The sequence below is a fragment of the Trichomycterus rosablanca genome, chromosome 3 (genome assembly GCF_030014385.1).
Source record: "Trichomycterus rosablanca isolate fTriRos1 chromosome 3, fTriRos1.hap1, whole genome shotgun sequence".
NCBI lineage: Eukaryota > Metazoa > Chordata > Actinopteri > Siluriformes > Trichomycteridae > Trichomycterus > Trichomycterus rosablanca.
Genome location: NC_085990.1, coordinates 31,582,173 through 31,607,007, shown reverse-complemented (window position 1 = coordinate 31,607,007; position 24,835 = coordinate 31,582,173). Strand labels below are relative to the sequence as shown.

The following is a 24,835-nucleotide window of genomic DNA, read 5'->3' as shown; positions in this document are numbered from 1 at the left end:
AACTCGACGTCCCCTAAACTCGAAATCTTTGAAACTTGACGCCCTTCGTCGAGAAACTTGTACCCTTACAAGTGTGCGACTGTCGCTGTGTTCAGCGCTTGGCTTCAGCGGTGCGGTAAAATGTCAAAGTGCTAATATGAGACGAAACTACATTTGTTTGGAATAACCGTCAAATTGACTGTGAAAGCGTCCCCATGCATCTGCATTTAGCTGGATTTTCCTCCTGTTTCATTTTTAAACTTGTGTTATAGCTCGAGAAAGACTTCTGATTGAGACTAAAATGCTTATCATTTTAAAAAAGTTTAATGTGACTTAATGTAAAAAACAACAACATAGAAACCCAAAACCTCTCTTAATTATTATTACTCATAAGTTCTGTCCATTAATGAAATTTCTCGCTCGATGTTTTAGTACAATAAGTCATGTTAAGCTTTGTGCACCGACAGACTGCATAGGAAACTACGGCACAGCCAGCACAAAAGCTATTTTGTTTCTTCTCATGTGAATGCGCTCTTACTGAATAGAATATGGTATTCCAAGGTTAAGCATCTCCACGATTAAGGAAACAATAAAGAAGTAAAGGTAAAGAGCAGGTGTTACTGTATTTAACTGTTTTCAATTGTATTTAAGTGTTTTTATTATATTTGTGTTATTTTCAGTGTATAAGTGGCAAAAACAACCCAATTATTTTACATTAGCCTAAAATATATGCAGTTCCACAGGACCACGGAACGCATTAACAGGTTTCCCCATACATCCTTATGGGAAAAAATACCTTGAAACTCAACGTCTTTTAAATTCAATCCCACTTCCAGAACCAATTGACGTAGAGTTTTAAGGTACCACTGTATTTATATGTAAGTCCCTTTTATCATTTCAAACATTTGTTCATCTTTAGTAACCACTTCATTCTAACCTGGACCTGGAATTCACCCTAGAAAGAGCGACAATAATTGCACAGCATCATAAACACATCTATTTACTTACTTATACCTACACTAGGTGCTATTTAGATCAGCCAATCCAGGCATGTTCTTGGGTGCTGGGAGGAAACGAGACTACTTAAGAAGCCCCCTGCAGCTGTGCAGCACACACACTGCCTGCTGTGCCACAGTATTATCCTTATGAACGTGATAAGAATATATGAGGACCCATGATAAAAATAAACCATTTAGACATTATCAACAAATCTAGCCAACGTTTATTTTGCTAATACTTTTTCAATTCTCCCAAAACGCACATTATGAGCACACTTAATTGTTTAGTTACCAATTATTCAGAACTCTTTATAAAGCTTTTCATTGACTCACTACTTTCCTAAAGGCTAAGTCATAAAGTACCAGCTCAAATCATCATTAGCAATATGCAAAACTAGAAATGCATGTAGTCAATGAGTCTTTTTGGCCTTTTTATTTCAACTCTGATGCTTGGCAGAATCCACTGGAGCAAACGGCCTACACGATGTGTGTATTAAATCAAAGGCTGTTCCCTGCGGGCGACACACTGCTGTGATGGAGGTATTAAAGATAGCCTCTTAGTGCTGTAGATGAAAGGTTACTTTAGCCTAGGGGATATAAGCAGTGTTCAGCATACAAGTGAAAAAGGTGACCTGGCAGATGTTGAAGATAATAGCCTGGTTTACTAGGAAACAAGAAAACTATAAAACACAAGATGAGGGTTTAAATCAGTGATATAAAGCAGAACGTGTCCTTTTTTGCAGAACAACCCAAAAGGTATATTTTGGTATAGACAGACTTTATGCTTTATTTCATCCCAGAGTGAGTACCAGAGGCCAAGTAGTTCTCAGTATCTGCCCTGAACTCCCAGCTCTCGCTCAGCTGCTTGTTCAATAGCCAGGTGAATTAACCGCACCTCCTCCTGGCTTAGGGTTCTTTCCATGTGACGGTACACGATTCTGTAACAGTGGCTCACCTTCTTCGTCCTATGGAGATAAAAATAAGATAAAGAAAAATGTAAAAACATATACCTATCTGATATGTACATCCAATAAATATATTACACATGCATCTATCAGATTTTGTGGAAATACAATTACTGATCTGTTTCTTAGTACACTTGCTAAAATCTGACTGTAGCCCATCTGTTGGTTAGTCACTCATTCATCAAAAAAGAACCCAAGGGACCCTCCCCCCCAGATTATGTATGAATGATAGACCATTCTCAGCATGGCATTAACATGGTAATGATATGATTGTGTTGCTTTGGTATGAGTGTATCAAGTGCAGCAGTGTTGCTGGGATTTTTAAATACTGTTTAAACGTACTGGCCTCTTTATTAGGAACACTTACCCTGTTAGCACTGGTTGTAGGTGTACAGTTCAGAGCTATTTTATTCATGCACAATGTGTGTTAATCTTCCTCTAGTCTTTTATCAGTGGACACTTTCTGAATACTGGAAACGTTTGGCTTTACAGTTTTGATTGGAGCACTATTCTCCTCCTAATCCCAACAATACTGCTGCACCTGATAAGTACAAAACACACTACCATGGCATTACCATGTTAATTTCATAGCAGTTCTTAGAAAAATTCATCATCCAAACAAAATCTGGGCAGTATGGGCCCTATAAGACTTTCTTTTGATTGATAAATGGGGTACAGGGGGGTGACAAAGTGTACAGATTAACAAATGGGCTACACCAAAGTAAAAACTGAGTTTACACTGAGTTGCCATGTTATCAAGACCTACTATATACACTGTGTGGCCAAACATATATGGACACCTGATTATGATTCTGTTGTACAATTGATTCCAAAAACATTTGCATTAATATGGTGTGCATCTATAACAGGCATTTAATCAAAATAGCATTTGTGACATCATCGCACTAGTATTGGTGTTCAATGGACCCCGCAATGGATTACCATCCTGTCCAAGGAGTGCCACTGCAGTATGCACAGTGATACCAAGAATCTGGACCCACTGTGACTCAGACCAGGATAAAGTGGTGGTAAAACATAAAGTGAAATAAAGTTTTTCTTATTCAATTATTTTCATATGTATTGCCACTATAGCTACAGCTATTGTAAAGGTACAAAGAGGGTTCATAACGATTCACGTATAGGTTCTTCTTATTATAGCTTTAAATTTTTAAATAGTAATTTAGAAAGGCAGTGGTAGCTTGATGTGCTGGAGTAGTGATCAGAAGGTTGCTGGTTCAAACCTCACCACTGCCAAGTTGCCAATGTTGGGCTCCTAAACAAGGCCCTTAACCATTAGTTGCTTGCACCATATTTAGTCACAATTTTAAGTTGCTTTGGATAAAAGTGCTTGTTAAATGGAAGAAATGTAAAATAGCATAAAGATAGCATAAAGATATACTGTTTAGGTGAATTCCAATCACAACAGTAGTTTCCTGTGAAGTAGACTAGACAGGGAATTTGGACATTTTAAGTGAGATTCCAAACCATATGGAGCAGCAGCTTTTAGTTTAAAGGGAACCGGGTAGGGAATAGTAAGTAACGGTTTATTACTACGGAGGAAGCTGACCGTCAAATTTACCCATCAATCATTGCATGTCTTGAAGATTAAGACAGCTGGGGCATTATCTGAGAGCAGCAAATAGTACGAGCTGGAGTATCTCGGACTATTGTTTAAGGAACCAGTGAATGTCCAAAAACACTGCAAAATCCACTAGAAAACAAATTTAGCCTATTAACTGTTACATAGTTAATCACAAGCAATACAACACAATAAAAACACAACACAAACCTGTTGTATGTCCATAAAATCATGATTATTTCCATATTACATACACAATATGATACATGACTGCTATTGAACAGCAAAGGAAGGGTCAAAGATTCCTGTCAACTCAATGCTCTGATGTAATCTTGATGACTTTGCAGGGCGTTCAGAATAACCAACTGAAGTTTTCTTAGCTCCTATCACAAGATTAGTGTGGGGAACACAATAGCAATGCTTAGGGACGCTGTGGAATGTATTCCAGCTTTTGTGTTAATCTTTGTCTGACCCTTCTGCAACACCGGAACTGTGTTTGCAATAGTTTTGGTTGGTGAACTATTCTTTAAACAGCATTGACATTAAAGTGTTTAAAATTCCAGTAACACTTCAGCACCTAAAACATCTGTATCAACACATGCTAACATGCCACTACCAAGTCAGTGTCAATGGGTTTGCTGATAATTGTGCATTGTAACAGATGGGCTACAATTAGAAACTGTTGACCTATGTCATTCTCTAAAGCAATGACATGTTGGAAGGCAGCTTTGTACATAAAACAATGCAGGGGTTCCGGACTTCGGAGGGTGAATTTTCACAGCACAACCGAGTAAAGCAAAGCAGCTGACAGGTGACTATAGCAGGAACAGCCACTGGGATTTCTACACAAACACATGGCATGTTGTTTGCAAGGCTTAATCAGATTGACATTGCCAGTACCAGATTTACTGTGAGGAAGAGCAGGCTGGTGTCCACGCTGTCCAAGCGCAAATGACTAAAAAAGATCTGAATGTAAATTCACAAACCTGTATTTTATATAAGTGAATATAGAACAACTGGAAGAAATAAACAATTGAAACTTACTTACTAGGGATGTACTTTTTTTAATCTCGCAGTTTTCCAGCTGTGATCGTCTTGAGGTGGTACACTGTGGCTTATTTGTTGCTAAGCAACCAGAAAAGCTTTAGCTTAGAAAGCCAGCACATCTCTACTTTTTGCTAATTAGCTTACTTGTAATCCATTTCACGATTAACAGCTGAGGTTTAACAGATGTACTCGCTGGCTTGTCATGTCACAAGGGACAATAAAAAAAAAACTTCTCTTAACTGTAAACAAGATTGTGCAACACGAAAACTAACGTTTAAACACTAAACAAGTATTTGTTTTATTATTAAAGGGTGCAAGACAGGAATACATTTCGGACAAAGCATCAGTGCAATACATGGCATCACACACTCACATATAGTGGTCATTTAAAGCATCCCATCCCTCTTCTGCATGCATTTGGCAGGTAAAGGGTAACCAGAATTCCAAGTGGAAACCCACACAAACATTGGAAGATGATGAAAAACACATATAGTGGCCAGTGGTAAGGATCAGAACCCACTTTGCCAAGTGTGCCCCTGTGCAACTTTAAAAAGTGTGCTTATTTTAAATGTGCACATAATTTCCAGCTAGCTTCAAAAGACATTGTCTGGCTTGGAAATATAATTTCTACATACACTGTTAAAACAGTGGAATGTCAGCATTAAATAAGATTAAAAAATAATATCAGAACGATTTATCATCTAAATGACTTACAACATTACAACATTCAATCCTGCCTTCAAATATAATTAACACCTCCAACCGAGTCTAATGATGTGTGATTGCAAACTATGTGCTGAGCAAATTATTGTTTACATTTAAGGCATTTAGCATACAATTTAACTCAGTGTTACTTACAATGGTGAGCCTATAAGATCCAAGCAATTGAGGGTTAAAGGCCTTGCTCGAGGGTCCAGCAGTGGCAACTTGTCAAACGTGGGGTTTAAACCAGTGACCATTCAATTACTAGTCCAGTACCTTAACCACTGAACTACCACTGTCATCTACATATGGCATATGTATATACAGTGGGGTCAAAAAGTATTTAGTCAGCCACTGATTGTGCAGGTTCTCCTACTTAGAAAGATGAGAGAGGTCTGTAATTTTCATCATAGGTACACTTCAACTATGAGAGACAAAATGAGAAAAAAAAATGGCTCTGGCTCTCACAGACCTGTAACTTCTTCTTTAAGAAGCTCTTCTGTCCTCCACTCGTTACCTGTATTAATGACACCTGTTTGACCTCGTTATCTGTATAAAAGACACCTGTCCACAGCCTCAAACAGTCAGACTCCAAACTCAACCATGGCCAAGACCAAAGAGCTGTCGAAGGACACCAGGAAGAAAATTGTAGACCTGCACCAGGCTGGGAAGAGTGAATCTACAATAGGCAAGCAGGTTGGTGTGAATAAATCAACTGTGGGAACAACTGTAAGAAAATGGAAGACCATTGATAATCTCCCTTGGGGTCAAGATCTCATCCCGTGCGGTCAAAATGATCATGAGAACGGTGAGCAAAAATCCCAGAACTACACGGAGGGACCTGATGAATGACTTGCAGAGAGCTGGGACCAAAGTAACAAAGGCTACCATCAGTATACACACTACGCCGAGAGGGACTCAAATCCTGCAGTGCCAGGCGTGTCCCCCTGCTTAAGCCAGTACATGTCCAGGCCCGTCTGATGTTTGCCAGAGAGCATATGGATGATCCAGAAGAGGATTGGGAGAATATCATGTGGTCAGATGAAACCAAAATGGAACTTTTTGGTAAAAAAAGTTGTGTTTGGAGGAAGAAGAAAAACCCAAGAACACCATACCTACTGTGAAGCATCTGATCCGTGTTAAGGGAAGAATGAACGGGGCCATGTATCGTGAGATTTTAAGCCAAAACCTCCTTCCATCAGTGAGAGCATTGAAGATGGAACGTGGCTGGGTCTTCCAGCATGACAATGATATCAAACACACCGCTCGGGCAATGAACGAGTGGCTCCGTAAAAACATTTCAAGGTCCTGGAGTGGCCTAGCCAGTCTCCAGACCTCAACCCCATAGAAAATTTGTGGAGTCCGTGTTACCCAGCGACAGCCCCAAAACATCACTGCTCTAGAGGAGATCTGCATGGAGGAATGGGCCAAAATACCAGCTACAGTGTGCAAACCTGGTGAAGACTTACAGGAAACGTTTGACCTCTGTCATCGCCAACAAAGGTTATGTTACAAAGTATTGAGTTGAACTTTTGTTTTTGACCAAATACTTATTTTCCACCATAATTTACAAATAAATTCTTTAAAAATCCTACAATGTGATTTCCTGGATTTTTTTTTCTCATTTTGTCTCTCATAGTTGAAGTGTAGCTATGATGAAAATTACAGACCTCTCTCATCTTTTTAAGTAGGAGAACTTGCACAATCAGTGGCTGACTAAATACTTTTTGGCCCCACTGTATATTAATTTAGCACTGCATGTTCAAAGCACACACACACACCAATATTCTAAACTGAAGTCAACAAAGCTTCCAAGCAAGCTCGGTAATCAAATGCAGTGCATGTACCATTTAATCACATAATTACACACTGCATGTTTAAAAAGATAACAAAACAAGAAGTATCTGCTGTGTTATAAACAACATACTGTCCCACTTGGTAAGCTGCATGCCACAAAAGTTAACACACCATTGTTGGTGTACTAAATTGACACTTGACTATTTAGGGTTTATGTGGTTAGGAACACAGCACTTATCTTGATTTCCCGTATACAGGCAAGCCATACCCTAGTGGTTTAGGTACTGAACTAGTAATCAGAAGGTCACTGGCTTAAGCCCCACCACTGCAGGTTTGCTGCTGGTGGGCCCTTGAGCAAGGCCCTTAAGCCTAAATTGCTCAGACTGTATACTGTCAATGTAATGTAAGTCGCTTTGAATAAATGCGTCTGCAACATGCCGAAAATGTAAAAAATTTAAATGTATACTACCAATGTATAACGGGATAAGTAAAGTCTACAACAAAGTAGCATCTATCCACTCCACTTTGCTACAAAATCTAAATTCAAAGGTCAATAGTATGCACAATTTATTCATATCTGCATCTAAAAGACCTAAGCAACTAAGAAATACCAAATACTCACAGCTGTGCAAACAGCAGTGTTATGTAAAAATGGCTTCATGATAAAGTGATGTGATGACATTCTTTTTGCCAAAATAAATTCTCAAGGTAATTCTGTTATTTTGTACATGTAAACACATGGAGTGTCTTTCAAGTGTAACAGGCCTGATGTCCGCCTTTGATCACTGTCTGTGTTAAGTCTGGAATGTCCTCCCTGTATCCTACTGGGTTTCCTCCAAACTCCCACAACTTGTCTGCAAATATATTGGCTACCCTTACTTGCTCCTAGGTGTAACAATGTAAATGAAATGTATAGATACCCTCTAGGTATCTCCAGATCCAATTTTCTGATACTAATACAAAAGCTATAGCTAAAACAATCCTTCTTTACTTACCAAAGGGGAATACATTCTATTCTGTGTACTGCAAAGTGCCTAAAATAGTTCCTTGATGAGCAAATCAGTGACATCAGAAAGACATCTTACTCAGTGCCGTGAAATGACAAATAATTAGTAAAACCACAGGACTTACATAAGCCTTGAGAAAGAGAGGGAGACATGTGAAAGGAAAGAATATGCAAAACAATTAGCATGCCAAAAATAACCAGAATTTTGTTACATCAAAATCCCAGATCTGTGAAAATAAGCACCTACAAAAATAGCACTGAGAACATGTCTGTGGAACATACTTGTGAAATCTTTTACTGGCATGATGGCTGTGTAGCCTGACGAATTTGGGGCACATAGAATGCCAGTGGGATACATATGTTCCACATGGAACCTGTAGCCAAAACAGATACTACTCTTGCAATCAGAAATATTCAACATCATAACCTTTAAAGCTGGCTCGATACCACTTTTTTATGTCCAATACCTGAAATACCTGAGATACTGAAAATCTCTACTACTGAGTATCTGCTGATACGATACCAATCCGATACGTCATTTCTCCTCTTAAACAACTAAGCAGTAATAATACATGTCTCAATGCACCATGGTTAAACTAGCTATTTAAATAACAATGCTCAGACTGTGAGACAAATATTCTAAAGGAATAAATACAGAACATCCAACATCACACTTATGCAAAACTGCTGTTTAACAGCACCATACAAACATTTAAAATCAAATTTAAAGTGCAACTTTATCTGTATTTAACAAATAAATTATAATTTCAATATAAAATTCTAGATCTGTCAACTCTCAAGTCTACACCTTGAAGAGGCAGCGAAAAAATTATAAACAATAAAAATGAAACAATTAAATAATAAAAATAAACAAATGTATCTATCTTGTCCCGGCTCGGAGATCTCTCACATCCTCAACAACATTTAATCCATTAGTGTTATGAAATAAAACAAACTACACCATTTCCCGTTTAGCCACAGATGTCCTCTTTAAAATCCAGCAGGGTTTTAATAAGCACGCTTTGGTTTTTAATCATCTAAAAACGTGACAGAACTTTCACAGAAAATCTCAACCAAACACTGAGTCAAATCTAATTGGTCCATCGCGTTTGATTGACATCCACAACTTCCAATTGTAAACACTTTGAACGACATGCTGTGAAACAGTGTTTATAAAACGGATAGTTCCGGTCCTAAAATCTGATTGGCTGAGCCCCATTCGAAGCCGTTGTAAAATCCCCGATATACGCACACCTATGACCACCTCACATCATTCCATATTAATACGCCACTGAAAAGAAAAAGTGAATGTTATGTTCGCCCTCATGTTGCCTAGCAACACTGTTAACGAACTACCTGGGGTCGCGGAAGAATGCTTTTTGTAAGTGTTTTTGTAAATAAAAACATTTATAAATTGAACATTGTTGTATTTTATTATATTTTATGTTGACTGCCGTTTTATAAAAGCAATAAGCCACTCGAGACCGTGCGTTACTGCTATGATTGTATCACGGGGAAAGACGTTTTAGGCAAAACAACCTTCCCCGTGATAAAATCACAGTAACGCACAGTCTCTCATGGCTTATTGCTTTATTTTAGATGTGGCAGTAGTAGATGATTTTTTAAAATGCTAAAAGTTGAAGTAGATCAGTGTGTTTTAATTTCTGAATGGCCGTATTTACATTAAGTGTTATTTACATTAAGCAACAGTATTGGATTAGATAACGCAATTTTTTTTCTTCCAATATCCGCTCCAGTGATTTGGGCCAATATCGGACCGATACAGAGTATCGGATCGGTGTCAGCCCTACTTTAAAGGTATTATACTGATGTGGACCGAATGAAAACGTGCAACAAGAAATCTCAGTGAACAGTGAATTAATACTTAATGATACATACATGCAATTTGAAGGACATTATTTGACATCATTTTGAGTCAACTTGAACAGCCTCAGTGCTTGGTGGAACTTCCATTTGACTTGATAACCTCTAATAAGCATTTTCTGTAAGTGCTAACAAGCTTTTGACACCTCTCTTGTGGAACTTTCACCCATTCTTCTCAGGCCAAAGTGTTGAACCCATTGAGGTTAGATGGATTTTAAAATAGGATTTAAATCTCAAGATTAAGAAACCACTACAGAATATTGACAGACTGATTGCTTAACCAAGCTTTGGTTGACTTTTCATGTCACAAGTGTTCCTGGAATCAATGTCTTGCTGAAAAAGTCAATTATCAATACGATTCAGTTTCACCACAGAAGGCATGACATTGCTCCTCAAAATGCCTTGGTCAAGTATAACGGTCAAGATCGTCATTTCTTGCAGCAGAAAAACATTCCCACATCATTACTGACGTGCCTTCACGCTTGATCATGGGGATAGGTTTCTTCTGGTCATAAGCCTCACCTTTTGTGCCAGACAAACCATTGATCCATATGGCCAAACAGTTCCAGCTTTGATTTTTCACTTTGTAGAACTGTGTGAGGACTCTCCAGGCCTAATCAAATTCCTTCTGGTGTATTCCAGTCGACTGTTTCTGTGCTTCTTTGATAAGAGTAGTGTACATTATGGAATTCAGTCATGTTAGGTAACCTTCTTATGGTTGCCACTAACACACTTGTTCCAGTCTTTATCAGGTCATCCTATAAGTCTTTTGGACCAAAACAGGGGTTTTTCTTTGTTGTCCTGATAACAAAGCTAGGCCTCTGAATGTAATTTGTGTTTCCCACAATCAGGCAGGTTTGCTGCTGCACCAAAGGGTTGGAGCTTCTGGATAATACTCCTATTTTGTGACTAGGAATGGTCAAGGCCTTGGAAATCTGCTTATACCTACTGCCATTTTGGGGCAATGAAATTATCCCCTCTATTAGCTTTTGTGTCAGAGTGTTTATTTTTACTGTAGTTGGAACACACCCTGAACACTTGATTCTCTGGTTTGTGTTTCATTATCAAGTTCCCAGATGATTTTAAACCAACTTTAGGTTTTAGGATTGGCAAAATCATATAGGGGTTAAATAATTGTGACCTCATCATCACTACATCATTCAATTTCTTTGTTTATTTGCTGCAAACGTCATTTAAAGCAAAACCTAGCTCTGCAGAATAAGTAGAGTTATAAATGCTCATTTTCTTTGGGGGACAATAGATTGCAATTGTAATTGGATTGGAAGTAATTTTTATCTAATGCAGCATTTTCACATTTCTTTAAAATACCCATATTGCTTTTACAGTTTGCCTTAGTGTTTGGTTACCACATGTCAAATTCAACACAAAACATATACTTAATTGCCATACCCATGGTTTACATCTATAAATTCTATTGTATAAATACAAACATGCTTCCAACTTTGTGGCATCAGTTTGGAAAAGACCCCTCACTGTTTAAACATGACTAAGCATCTGTGCACAAAGCAATGTCTATTAAGACCAACTGCTTCACTGATCATGTCAAGCAGTTAGATAAACTAAAAATCTGTTCGGAATCTGATAATGTACCTGTTACCTGTTGTTCCAATTGATATGTATGGTTTATGCATACCTTCCTATGCCGCTCCTATGCCTATTCCTTTTTTTGCCTCTGTACAGTAGAAAGAACATATGCCATTTCCAACAAGCACACTGGTGTTCAATAATTCACCAAGCATGGAAGGTGAACACTGATCCAAACACACACAATTCCTATTTATTGAAGCCTAGCCTATTTTATTGTGTGGCACAGGTTGGTTTGGAAGCTAGCAGGTGTTGTTATTCACAGTGGTGATTTGCTGAAAGTGCTTAGAAGTACGATTCTGACAGGTCCATGCAGAAAGACAAAACACAAATCTGTGTGGGAGGACAAGGTTTACTGTTGGATATTTAGAGTGAATATATTTCAAATATCACTGAATCTCAAGGGTGCTGATATTTATGATATTAGCCTGGCAACATCATTTACCATAGCTAGCAAGTACTTACTACAAAACATGTGAAACAAACTGCTGCATTTGCAACATTTATAAATATCTTCATACATGTTTCCAGATACTAAAATGCACATTACATAAACTAGCACCACTGTGATATAGAATGGAATTTAAAAAAAACACAGAGTTACTATGGTAACAACTATTTAATCGACATGCTTATGTAGATGTAAAACTAATCCTTAACAGAAGAATCACTTTAAAATTAAAATGATTTAGAAATTAAGGAATTGTAGGGCTGTTTTTATCGAGAACAAAATGCTGCGCAACAAAATCATTTTTTATTTTCTTACATTTTTAAATTTGGTCTAATTTGACTAGTCTGAAGAGATCATGCTCCTTGATCTGCAAGTAAAAGAGAACAGTGCGCGACCTGTTCCAATTTGCATAAAATTACAATAAATAACAAGCCTGATTAACATTGAAGGTTTAACTGGCAGTTGCCAGGTACTTACTGTCTCAGCTCACGCACATACAAATATATATAAATATATATATATATATATATATATATATATATATATATATATATATATATATATATATATATATATATATATATATATAAAAGATATATATTTGTATGTTTCATGTCTATAGTGTTGTCCCATGAAAAGATATAATGAAATATTTGCAGAAATGTGAGGGGTGTACTCACTTTTGTGATACACTGTATATAAATGCTTTTTCTCCCCTTTTTCTCCCTTTTTTAGCGCGTCCAATTGTCCGATTGCATCATGCTTCCTCTCCACCAATGCCGATGCCAGCTCTGATTGAGAAGAACGAAGCTAACCCACGCCCCCTCCGACACGTGGGCATCATGCCGTATGCATCTTATCACCTACACTTTTGATGAGTGCAGTACAGCTCAGCACTGTGTATGGAGAGACACACCCTGAGAGCACTCTTTTCTCATCTCTGTGCAGGCGCCATCAATCAGCCAGCAGAGGTCGTAATTGCATTAGTTATGAGAGAGACCCTATCCGGCTTAATCCCACCTGTATCTAAACAACAGGCCAATCGTTGTTCATGCGGCTGCTCAGCCCAGCCAGCAGGCAGAGCTGAGATTTGATACTATGTATTCGAGATCCCAGCTCTGGTTTCAGCGTGTGTTTTTACCGCTGCGCCACCTGAGCGGCAGGCAGAATATGTTTTAAGTTATGTTACTAGAGGATGTCTGTAACAAATATGACTACTTCAAGTTGGACTTGATAGCAGGCTGTATACACATAACATAAATTCCTAAAATGTTGGTAGACAGATTCAAGTTTTAGCATTTGCCATTTAAATACTAAAGACTGTGTTCTGGGGTATTTCTGTACTTTATAACAGGTATAAGACTAGGTAATCTTTTCAGCCACTGAAATGCACAGGCCATAACACTGTACTCAGTCCTTCCATCATGACACATGACACAGGCATGTCATAAATCTGTCACGCCAGATGCCATATGTTTAAATGTGTGGTCATATAACAGTGTTATGTTGCCAGTATCTGTGTTTTCATGGCAGCTTCTTAGCACATGAGCTGATATCACATATTATAAGATCTTTCATGACTATTATAGAGACTAAAACAGACTCAGGAACATTGGATTAGCCTACTGCAAAATGAATGATGCACAGGTGCATGGTATTTTCTCTTGATGTGATTGGTACTGTAAGACAGTTAACAAACAACATAAGAGTTGTAATTAATTTACACACATTAAACAGTGCCACAATGAACATACTGCAACAGAGAGAGATCGGACTTTACAAGTGCAAACACAATTGTTGTATTTGTCCCTTTTATAGGGATTCACTTTTAATCCTTCACAAACACAATAAATTAAAATAAACACAGACAAGGAGATAGCATTGCTGCTGCTGTTCTTTTACTGAATCACGTTCACATGTGCACATTCAACTCTGTGAATCAGTCTACATGTATGGCAATTACTTAAAGTAAGTCTCAATATTCCAATGAACATAAATATACAAATACAACGACACCGAGATGTATCCGGTGCATACTGTGACTATCATACTAAGTACATTCTTGCATTTTAACAATGTTATAATATCTGGCATCAACTTGTGTGAACATTTATGACAACATAAGGGAAGCCAAGTTAACTGCACGCTTATGTGACCTTTATGATGGACCATCACACAAATACCAAAAAAACTAACATGATTACTGAATTTGGTCAAAATCACATATTCACTCTTGAAATAATGAATGACTCCATTTACCTAGACCCAAAAAACTAATCCCCAACAGGAGAACAGATTAGGAGTGATTAGGAAATAATTCTTGCATGTAATTTAAAACTAATATTTTATTAGGGTAAGTATTGACATGACATTAAAATTAATGTTATTTTTGTTTAAATGTTTTGATTATTTAATTATGTGAAAACCTGAAAACTAGCAGTTTAAACTGCAAATCTCACTGGTTGGCTTTCTAATGCCAACCAGTGCCAAAATGTATTTAAGTTTTTTAATAATTTATTTTTTTAAATAGTAAGCCATGGCATAATGGAAAAAGCCACGCTGCAGGTAACAGTGGTGCTTAAGTTCTAGGGTTTAAATCCAGGCTGGGTTCACAAATACAGAAGGCACATGGCGTTACATGAACCTAGCCATTTGGTGGGACACATATCAGCTCACACTTAGTTGCTGGTCCCAAGTCTGGATAAATAGAAAGGTTGTGTCAGGAAGGGCATACAACATAAAACTGCCAAAATCAATTCGTGGATAAATGATAACTGTGGCGACCCCTAACTGGAGCAGCCAAAAAGAATCATCATTTATTTTTAAAATGTAGCCTGTGAAATGAATCAGCACTTTAAATGAGTTTGATTCTTATCAGAAGAAGTGCAAACACACTCAAAAGTCAAAATTCCAGGTAAACAGTAATTTCCAGAGTGGGAGATATCACTAGCCGTAGGTCAGAAACACCCCGGTCAGGGCACCAATGAATCGCAGGGCTATGGCCAACCCTCAGACATAGCCAATCAAGTCTGTGTAGATGCCTGGATAGCTGATAGCACTTCTATCTAAAAATTCAAACCCAGACTTCAGCAGTGGTGGGCTAGCAAAATAGACCACTTCACCAGCCGAGAGCTGAAACTTTATTTGAATTTCCATATTTACTTTATCCTATATGCTTATGTTTTATTCATCTTTTCATCCTACATCCATGCAGTTTTATTCATAACCTTATAGAAGACTGAGTGGTGAACTGGAACCATAAGTTAAATCACTATGTTTTCTTTATTTTTTAACCATCTCTGTTGAACTGGAGAGCAACGTTTTCAATGTTTTGTTTGTTCAGCATCCAAATTTTATTTTCATAACATACTTGTGTGTATATCATTGAGAACTGTCCATCGTAAACTGATTTTTGCTCTGGGCTAATCTGGTATATGTATATTATGTTCACTGTAATTGTGTTTTGTAGTTGGCAGTAGCAGGAAGTGTGAGGTGCTGGGAGTTCAGAGCCTTGTAGTGAAATAAAGTAAAGTAAGTGGTTTTGATAGAGATGTGGCAGTTGCTGATCTTTTAAAAATAACTTAATTAGGGTAGCACAACGATTCAGCAAAAACAGCAATGTGAAAATTCATAAAAAAATAACAAGTGTGTGGGATTTAATACAGTTCTGCAACAAAAAAATGGACAAAATTTCTCCACAGTAATCTGAAATACTTATATAGAATTATACAAAGCATTTAGCAGTCATTTAGAGGTAGTGTAACTGCTTATTTAGTTAAGGGAGTGATTAGGAGTGTTGAATAACTTCACTTTGTGTAATACCAAATTTCACATAGACCGTAACTGGATATATGGTTCCAATCTGGTTACTTCTGTTTCCTCTTATCTTAAAACACTGCCAGTAGGTGGATTTATTGCTCTAAACTACCCCAAGTGTAAGTGTGAATAAGTGGTTGTGTTATTTTCTGTCACAGACAGACTCGTTTAATCTATTCTCACTGTGATTTTATCACACCCATTATCAGGTTCTTCTTCTTTCGGCTGCTCCCATTAGGTCGCCACAATGGATCATCCTCCATCCTGCCCTGTCCTGAGCATCCTCCTCTGTCACCCCTACCACCTGCATGTCCTATCCTCACCACATCAATAAACCTCCTCTTTGGGCTTTCTCTCCTCTTTCTGCTTGGTGGCTCCATCCTCAGCACCCATCTCATTCCTTCCTGCATCCTACCTGCACTGTCCCTCTAATAAACTCAACCTAATCGTATCCATCCTTGTCATTCCCAATAAGAATCTCAGCATTTTGTCCTCTGCTACAGTGCCTCCAGCAACTTTATTATCTCAGTGTAAATAGTACAACAATTACTGTAGTACTTTTTCCCATGACTTTAGGTATCCTAAGTTTCTAAGACTTTTCAAAACTAATAAAAATGCTTTTTTGAATAAAAAAATGATAAAACTGCTAAAAGCCCAGGACATTCCTGTTTTTAGCCGTCCAACATGTAGCAAAATAAGAATCAGACAATGGCAACCACTGACCTTTGAGCAGGAGCAAGGGTGGTCAGAAACTCCACTTGCAAAACTGCAAGAATTTGTGTCCTCAGTTCCCAACTAATTGAAAAGTCTCATTAATAGGAAAGAAGATGCAACGCAGGGGTAAACAAGTCTCTGTCCTAAATCTTTTAAATTGTGCTGCAGGCATTAAGTTCTAATGTGTTTATACAGTATTTATATGTTTATATTTACTAAACTGACTACAATGAAGATTATCAGTGAATGTACTGGATATCTTTTTAAATGTTATCAGTTACATTAAGAGAATAAACAAATCACAGATTCTTCCTTTTAATGCATTTTACAAAACATCCCTTTAATGCATTTTACAAAACTTTTCTGGAAATGGGGTTTGTACTGTTCATTGGATAAAATAGTTGAACCTCTTATATTCCTTGAGTATTTTCACCTGAAACTGCATAAACACATTTATTTATTTATTAGGATTTTAACATTATGTTTTACACACTTTGGTTACATCCGTGGATCCGTACTGGAATCAAGATTCATCAGTTAAAGTCTTTAAATGTCAAACACAGTCATGGACAATTTTGTATCTCTAATTCACCTCACTTGCATGTCTTTGTACTGTGGGAGAAAACCGTAGCTTCTGAAGAAAACCCACACAGACACGGGAAGAACATGCAAACCCCACACAAACCTGGACCGCTCCACCTGGGAATCGAACCCAGGACCTTTATGCTATAAGGCGACCACTCTACCTACTGAGCCACCAAGCAGCACAACAAAAAAGGTATTACAATGCACATCTTTGTGTGGGTGGTCCAAATGTTTTGGCTCATCAGTGTATATTATACCTACATAGAATAGAGCCTTAATTTACTGCTGTGCCACCCGAGTGCCCTTAAAGCAAGATATTTCAAGACAAAATATTTGTAATTGAAATAAAATAAATCTAAAGTTAAGGTTAGAATTTTGATACGCTAAGCTTCAACTGGTGCCTAAGTATTTATATACAACCCATAGTTTTTCAGATATGCTTAAAATTACACTGACTTTGGCCTTATAGACCAATGTGTGTGTGAGTGTGTGTTCATGTTGTAATGCTTTATGTGTGCTCAGTTATAGCAGTAGTAGTCTGTGCACAAGCAAACACAGATTTTATTATTTCATCTGAAGGGATTAACTGTAGATGACTGGCAATACATTCTCTCATAAAAGCCACTAGCTGCCATACAGAAAAAACACCAAACATTTTCTGAAAGGAAATCGATTATGAAAGCTGACACTCTCAACAGGTTAAGCCTAGAGTAGAGGAAGTAGGGAGGTCAGGGGAAATTCATTCAATGGACTCATAATGATTTCCAATAGGGAGTGGTACTAACAGCGTAAGCACTTATGCAATGTGATATCTAGTGAAGTAAAAACCATTGTTTTTTATGTTTTGTAATGTGATGATAAGCTGATGGGGCACAGCCTTAGCTTTCCATTACCAGCTTCCTGGCAAGACCATTGGTCTGAAATTAAAATCTAATAGAGAAAATGTCAGGATCTCTCCAGAGGATGCGTTCACAGCGTCTATATGGCATGTTCAACAGATTCAAAAATGACCCAGAGCCAATGTTTATTTGCTATATTCACCATATCACCGTAAACAGAGGTCACACTATGATACAAGATGATCACTTAACTGTTAATAGACATTAGATAGTAAATATTACAACACAGTGCAAAAACCAGATCAGATCATGTAAGCAATGCAGGATCCTGAGGCCAGATCCATATTAACAAACATGCATTTGAAATAATGTTTTAATGTGTTTAACAGACAAATGCTGGTCTGTTTTAAAAAGATCTTCATCTACAATGAATTGCAAAACTGTTGTGCAGTGGCTGTCTGTTTTTGAGTAGGCTGAACTTTAAATACACTCCACATCTGTGCACTATACAGGGTACACAACGTTTATTTAATATACATTTTTATTTAACTGATAAAAGTAGAAATAAATTTCTCCAATGTTTTCACTGATCAACTTTATTGTATTTAGTAAATAAAAAACACACTTAGAATTTAATGCCTGCAACACATTCAAAAAGTTGGGACAGATGTGTGTTCACTACTGTGTTCCACCACCTTTCTTATTACTGAGACTTTTTAAGCATTCTGGGAATTGAGGATACTAATTGTTGCAGCTTTGTAGAAACTTGGATACTTTGAATTGAAAAATTGAATTTGTGTCCATTCTTGCTTAATTCGAGACTTCAGCTGCTCAACATTTTGTGGTCGCCATCGTCTGATTGTTCTCTTCATGCTGCACCATACATTTCCAACAGATCTGGACAGCAGGCAGGCCAGTCAAGCACATGCACTCTGAGTCTACAAAGCCACACTCTTATAGCGCATAAAGAAGGAGTCCTGCTATCGTCTTGCTAAAATAACCATGGACTTTCTGGGAAAAGACGTTACCTTGATGGCAGCATGTGTCTCTCAAAAATCTCAATCTATGTATCTGCGTCAATAGTACCCTCACACATGTGGAAGTCACCCTCGCCATGGGCACTGATGCACCCCCATACCATGACAGATACTGGCACCTTTTTCTGATAACAGTTTGGATGGTCCTTTTTATCTTTGGCATGAAGAACTCATGGACCATCTGACCACAGCACTCATTTCCCCTGTCTTTCAGACCATCTAAGATGAGTCTGGGCCCACAGAACTGTGTAGCATTTCTGCATATAGCTGATTACAGATTTCTCTGATAAAGGGTTAAGTATCCCAAACCACTGAGATGTTCGAATCTCAGCAATATTATTGGCCAATTAAGCCAACATGACTAGCTAATGTCCATTGGGAATGGTCAAAAAAGCTTACTCATTTGGAGGTGCACTTGCCAGTGCGCTCTCAGTGCCGGTTCCAAGCCCTGATAAAAATAGGAGGGTGTTGTCAAGAAAAGCATTCGGTTTAAAATTCTGCCAAGTTTTATATGCAGAGCAAGATCCTCTGTGCAACCCCTAATATAAATACACAGGAGCAGCCAAAAGGAAAAAAATAAACTTCTGTTAGTGGGAGTAGTTTTCTTTAGATATTGTCACTTTACCTCTATTAATGAACAGATGTCAATTAATATTTTGATTAAAAGATTTATCAGGGTTCACAGATGGTGCAGCAGACTATTATGCTAGTCCAACACTGGTAAGATCCAGGTTAAAATCTCAGCAATGCTATCAGCCGGCTGGTCATCTAAATAGAAATTACTGGCTCAGGAGTGGGATATTTCAGCCAGTTTGACTGGGCTTGCCACAACCCTGACCAGGATAAAGCGGTTGATAAAAAAGTGATTATAAAACTGCAAGGGATTAAACAAACAAACAATAAAGGTTTTTACAGCCTGTTTTGTTCATGATTTCCAGGAGTGATCATTTCCATGGAAGGCACTGTATAATGTTAAAAACACCTCCCTTTCTATGTGTGTCAATTTATTATAGTCTCTGTACCTAAGCATTTTTAGAATATTCAGGCATGCTTCATTGCTTTTATTACAATCCAGTTTATTTTATTGCTCAGGAGGCACTTATACTGCAAAAAAGCTGCTCACAGCGAAGTTGGGCCAGTTTTAGATATGTGTTGGCTGAACTCCCACAGGCAGTACCGAACTATTTATAACAGTAGCACTTAAATCATGTAGCGTGGGATAAGATTCTGCATAGAATAGTGCACGGTGACCAGACAGCTTTGCTACAGTGGGTCTGAAGCATGAATTTGTGTTCATGGCATCTCTGTGACAACCTGTAACAATCCTTAGGGCATGTCAAATGCTGATTTTTCTCCCACATCACGACTGTCACTATCTCATTGTTTATAAAAAGCTTTTTATCCCACCATGACTGAATCATGCATTACTGACAGAGCCACAATAATTACTCACAATCTGTTGTTCCAAACTGTTGAGGACCTGGATGTCCAGCTCATGGTCAGGAGTCCACATGTGTTACTGACAGAGTCAGACCATTATAGAACTTCTAACAATTCTTACTTGATTTACTAAAATACAACTTGTTGATACATGCTCAATAATCCAGGTACACAAATACATAAAGTTGAATCAGTTCATCTGGACACAAGTTTGTTGTAGAAACAACAACAACAAACTCTACAACAAACTTGTGTCCAGATGAACTGATTCAACTTTGTAAAACACAACTTGTTGATTAAATAATGTAATAAAAATACTTCAATCTAATTAAGGTTACAGTAGGTACTTCACCACCTGAAAACACTAGGCACACTAGGTACTAGGTGTATTTGAGGGTTAATTTTAAGTAACCACACCTCTTTTTACATATACAATGGATTCAGAAAGTATTCAGACTCCTTCACTACAAAATACTTCAAAAGTATTAAAACTCTTTGCTGTGGCACTTTAAATTGTGGTCTGGTGCATTATGTTTGCTTTATCCTTGAGATACAGAACTTCACTTGCTGGCTGTTTGAATTAATTGGACATAGTTTGAAAAAGCCCCCCCACACATACTTGGGTCTATAAAAAACACAATTTACATGGCATTGTCAGGACAAAACCCAAACCATGAAGTCCAAGGACCTGTCTGTGGATTTTGGTTATCAAACTCTTAAACTTATTGTGAAATAGAAAATAAGTTTGGTACAACCGTGAACCTTTCGCCTGCCCAAATTAAGCATTCAAACAAGAAAAGCCTTGACCAGGGATGTAATAAAGAACCCAAAGGTTACTCTAAAAAGCTATGACAGTATGCTAAATGGACAACTATCTCTGCAGCACCTCATAAACCAGGTCTGCAGGGACAAGACAGAAGCCGCTGTTGAGCAAAAGCCATGTGACAGCTAAATGGCAAAGAACTATGGCAACAAGAGGAAAAAAAATACACCTGGCTAACACCATCACCACAATGGAAAATGATGGTGGCAGCATCTGGGAAGGAAGGCAGAAAGGCAAAAAGAATAAATTTAATGTGAGTAACATTCTTCTTGAGGAAAGAATAAATGTAGCTAAATATGAGAACATCCCTAAAGAAAACCTTCTCCAGAGCTCACACAAACTCAGACTGGGAAGAGAGCTCGCCTTTCAACATGACAATGACTCAAAACTTGCAGCTATACTGACAATGGATTGGGGCGGCACGGTGGCTAAGTGGGTAGCACTGTCACCTCACAGCAAGAAGGTCCTGGGTTTGATCCCCAGGTGGGCCGGTCCGGGTCCTTTCTGTGTGTAGTTTGCATGTTCTCCCTGTGTCTGCGTGGGTTTCCTCCGGGTGCTCTGGTTTCCTCCCACAGTCCAAAGACATGCAAGTGAGCTGAATTGGAGATACAAAATTGTCAATGACTGTGTTCGATATAACCTTGTGAACTAAGGAACCTTGTGTAATTAGTAACTGCCGTTCCTGTCATGAATGTAAACAAAGTGTAAAACATGACGTTAAAATCCTAATAAACAAACAAACAAACAACGGATTGGCTTCAGGACTAGTCTCTGAGTATCCTTAAGTGGCCAAATCTAGACGTTAACTCCAATAAACATTTGTGGAAAGACCAAAATACAAGACAATTCATAGTCTTAAAAAGAGCTTAAAAGGATCTGCCAAAAAGATTGGGATACACTGTCCAAATCCAGGTGTGCAAAGCTTGTAGAGATGTATCTAAGATGACTTGCAGCTGCAATTGCTGCCAAAGGGGCTTCTACAAAGTACTGAATAAAGTTTTTGATTTGTAATTACTTCTTATAAAAATCTCTTAAAACTAGTTTTTACTTTATTATGGGTGATTAAGTGTAGAATGATGTCAATTATGAAGAAAATAGCAATTATAACCATATAAAATCTAATCCATAAAACTAACTGTGTCAAATGCCAACAGGTCCAAATATTTTCTGAATGTAATGTATTTGGGAAATGGAAATCATAGTACTTATAAAAAGTCAAAACAACATAGAAAACAGCTGCTTATTTTACTAAGTTAGTATGAAACATCCCACAGTGTATCGACTTCTAACCAGTCAGATGTTTGTTTGTTTATTAGGATTTTAATGTCATGTTTTACACTTTGGTTACATTTATGACAGAAACGGTAGTTACTCATTTCACAAGGTTCATCAGTTCACAAGGTTATATCTCCAATTCAGCTCACTTGCATGTCTTTGGACTGTGGGAGAAAACCGGAGCATTCGGTGGAAATCCACGCAGACACGGGGAGAAAATGCAAACTCCACACAGAAACCTGGGGGTTGAAAGTGCTACCCACTTAGTCACCATGCCTAACCAATCAGATGTTTGAGGAGAGGGGTGGATGTTTAACCCTGCAATGGATTAGTGCTCTGTCCAGGTTATTCCTGCCTTGTGGCCAGTGTTTAATGAAGAACCCTACCCACCATAACCCAGACCAGGATAAAGTGGTTGATGAAAATGATATGAATTTTAGCTTAGGTCACTGTTTAAATAGTATCACATATCAGGTGCCTGTATGGTGTAGAGATAAATTGCACTAGCCCACTACTGGTAGAATACAGGATTCAAATTCCCAGTCGGGCGTCTACAGACAGACATGATTGGCTATGTCTGGAAGAACGGCCAAGGCCCCGAGACTGACTGGCATCCCATCAAGGGTGTGTTACTGCATTACGCCCTATGATTCAGAGGAAGGCCGACCCACCTCAACCTTTACCAGCATAAAGCACACATTAATCCCATAAAATCACAAATTTCATATCATATTCTATTCTTGCAATTTTTACTTATAAAACAGAAACATACCCTTAACAGCTATCAACGTCACAGCAAAACATATGCACTGTCATGGAACATTAAACTCTTATATATGTTTTTCTATTTTCTTTCTGGAATTAAAAGAATTTTGTGTCTGTACAACGCAAGGGTTTAAATGTGGGTTCAGGAGAACACTTAGTTTCTAGAACTTCATGTACAAAGGAAGGTTACAATTTTAATATGAGAGGTTATCTGAGGTGAGAAAGACATATCACACAGTCAATCCTTCATTCTCATTGTGATAATTACATATATAGAAAAGCACAGTCAGGATCATTCAGTAATAGGGCTGAGCTAGTTCCGCTTTTACTTCTGATTAAAGACAGGCACTGTGTAAAAGAGGTTTTTTCTCATCAAAGACCTCAAGCCTTTCTCTCCTCTGGTGTGGAAAGGAACAGCCCAGGAAATCAATTTGCATTTCATTAAGAGCTACACACTTTCATATCACAGAATCACTGCTCATGTTCTTCCCAACGTATTAATCCAACGAGTAATTTATTTTATAATGACATTTGATGGACATGCAGGGTAACGGGCTGCAGCTTTTTTGAGCTGACATGGATTAAGGTTGTATTAAGGAGACATTGAGAAGCCTTGTTGGACGGTAGGTTACATAAGCTGACAAGCATAACATGCAAGATTTTAACCTTTACTTAACAAAAAAAAAAAAGTCAATCAGAACAGCATGTATGTTTCCACCAGAAGGATCTATACACCAAATCATGGAAAATGACATCTCTTTATTCATCCCCACTATATATACCAGGATACAAGGTACACAATTTCCAAGGACATAGACAAGTAAACTAACCTGCAGTGGTTTAAAATGGTGTTTCAGACTAATCAATTACAAACAAAATCGTCCGTTTAGGTGGCGCAGCGGTAAAATACGCTAGCACACCAGAGCTGGGTTTCGAATACATCATATCGAATCTCAGCTCTGCCATCCGGCTGGGCTGGGTGGCTACATGAACAGCGATTGGCTGTTGTTCACAGGGTGGGATGAGCCAGACCAGGGTTTCTCATAACTGGTGCAGTTACGACCACTGCTGGCTGATGGAGCCTGCACAGAGTTGGGGAATAATGCTGATCAGGGTGTGGCTCTCCATGCACAAGGCTGATCTGCATATGAACTCGCCTCGTGCAGGTGAAAAGATGCATTCGGTATTGCACACGTTTCGGAGGGGCCGTGTGACAGTTGCGAAGCTCCTCAGTCAGCAGTGGAGGGTTGTATCGGTAGAGGTGATTGGATTTGACTAGATTAGAGGTGGGGGAAATTGAGGGGAAAAAATATCAACAAAATCCATCATATTTTAAGGATTTATGTTCTGGCACCATCGAAGCAAGCCAAACACAATCTGAATGCATTTACACAGTTAGATGTTTCATTAAACCAAGGTGAATAAAGGCTTTATAATATGATTGAAGTAGCATAGTGTACTCTGATAATAAAACAACAATAAACAGTTTTAATTTAACTGTAGCACTGTACTTAACACCGGCTGTAAA

The 24,835-nt window shown here is 38.1% G+C and overlaps 1 protein-coding gene across 1 annotated transcript in view; it reads right to left on the bottom strand.

Annotated features, from left to right (window-relative positions):
- Window positions 1–1,738: 1,738 nt before the first annotated feature.
- fars2 (phenylalanyl-tRNA synthetase 2, mitochondrial) overlaps window positions 1,739–24,835 on the bottom strand; it is a 222,896-nt gene continuing 199,799 nt past the window's right edge. Inside the window, exon 7 of the mRNA XM_062991163.1 lies at window positions 1,739–1,942. Within this exon, the coding sequence (XP_062847233.1) occupies window positions 1,804–1,942 (139 nt within the window). The 3' untranslated portion in view covers window positions 1,739–1,803. The remainder of the gene's footprint in view (window positions 1,943–24,835) is intronic.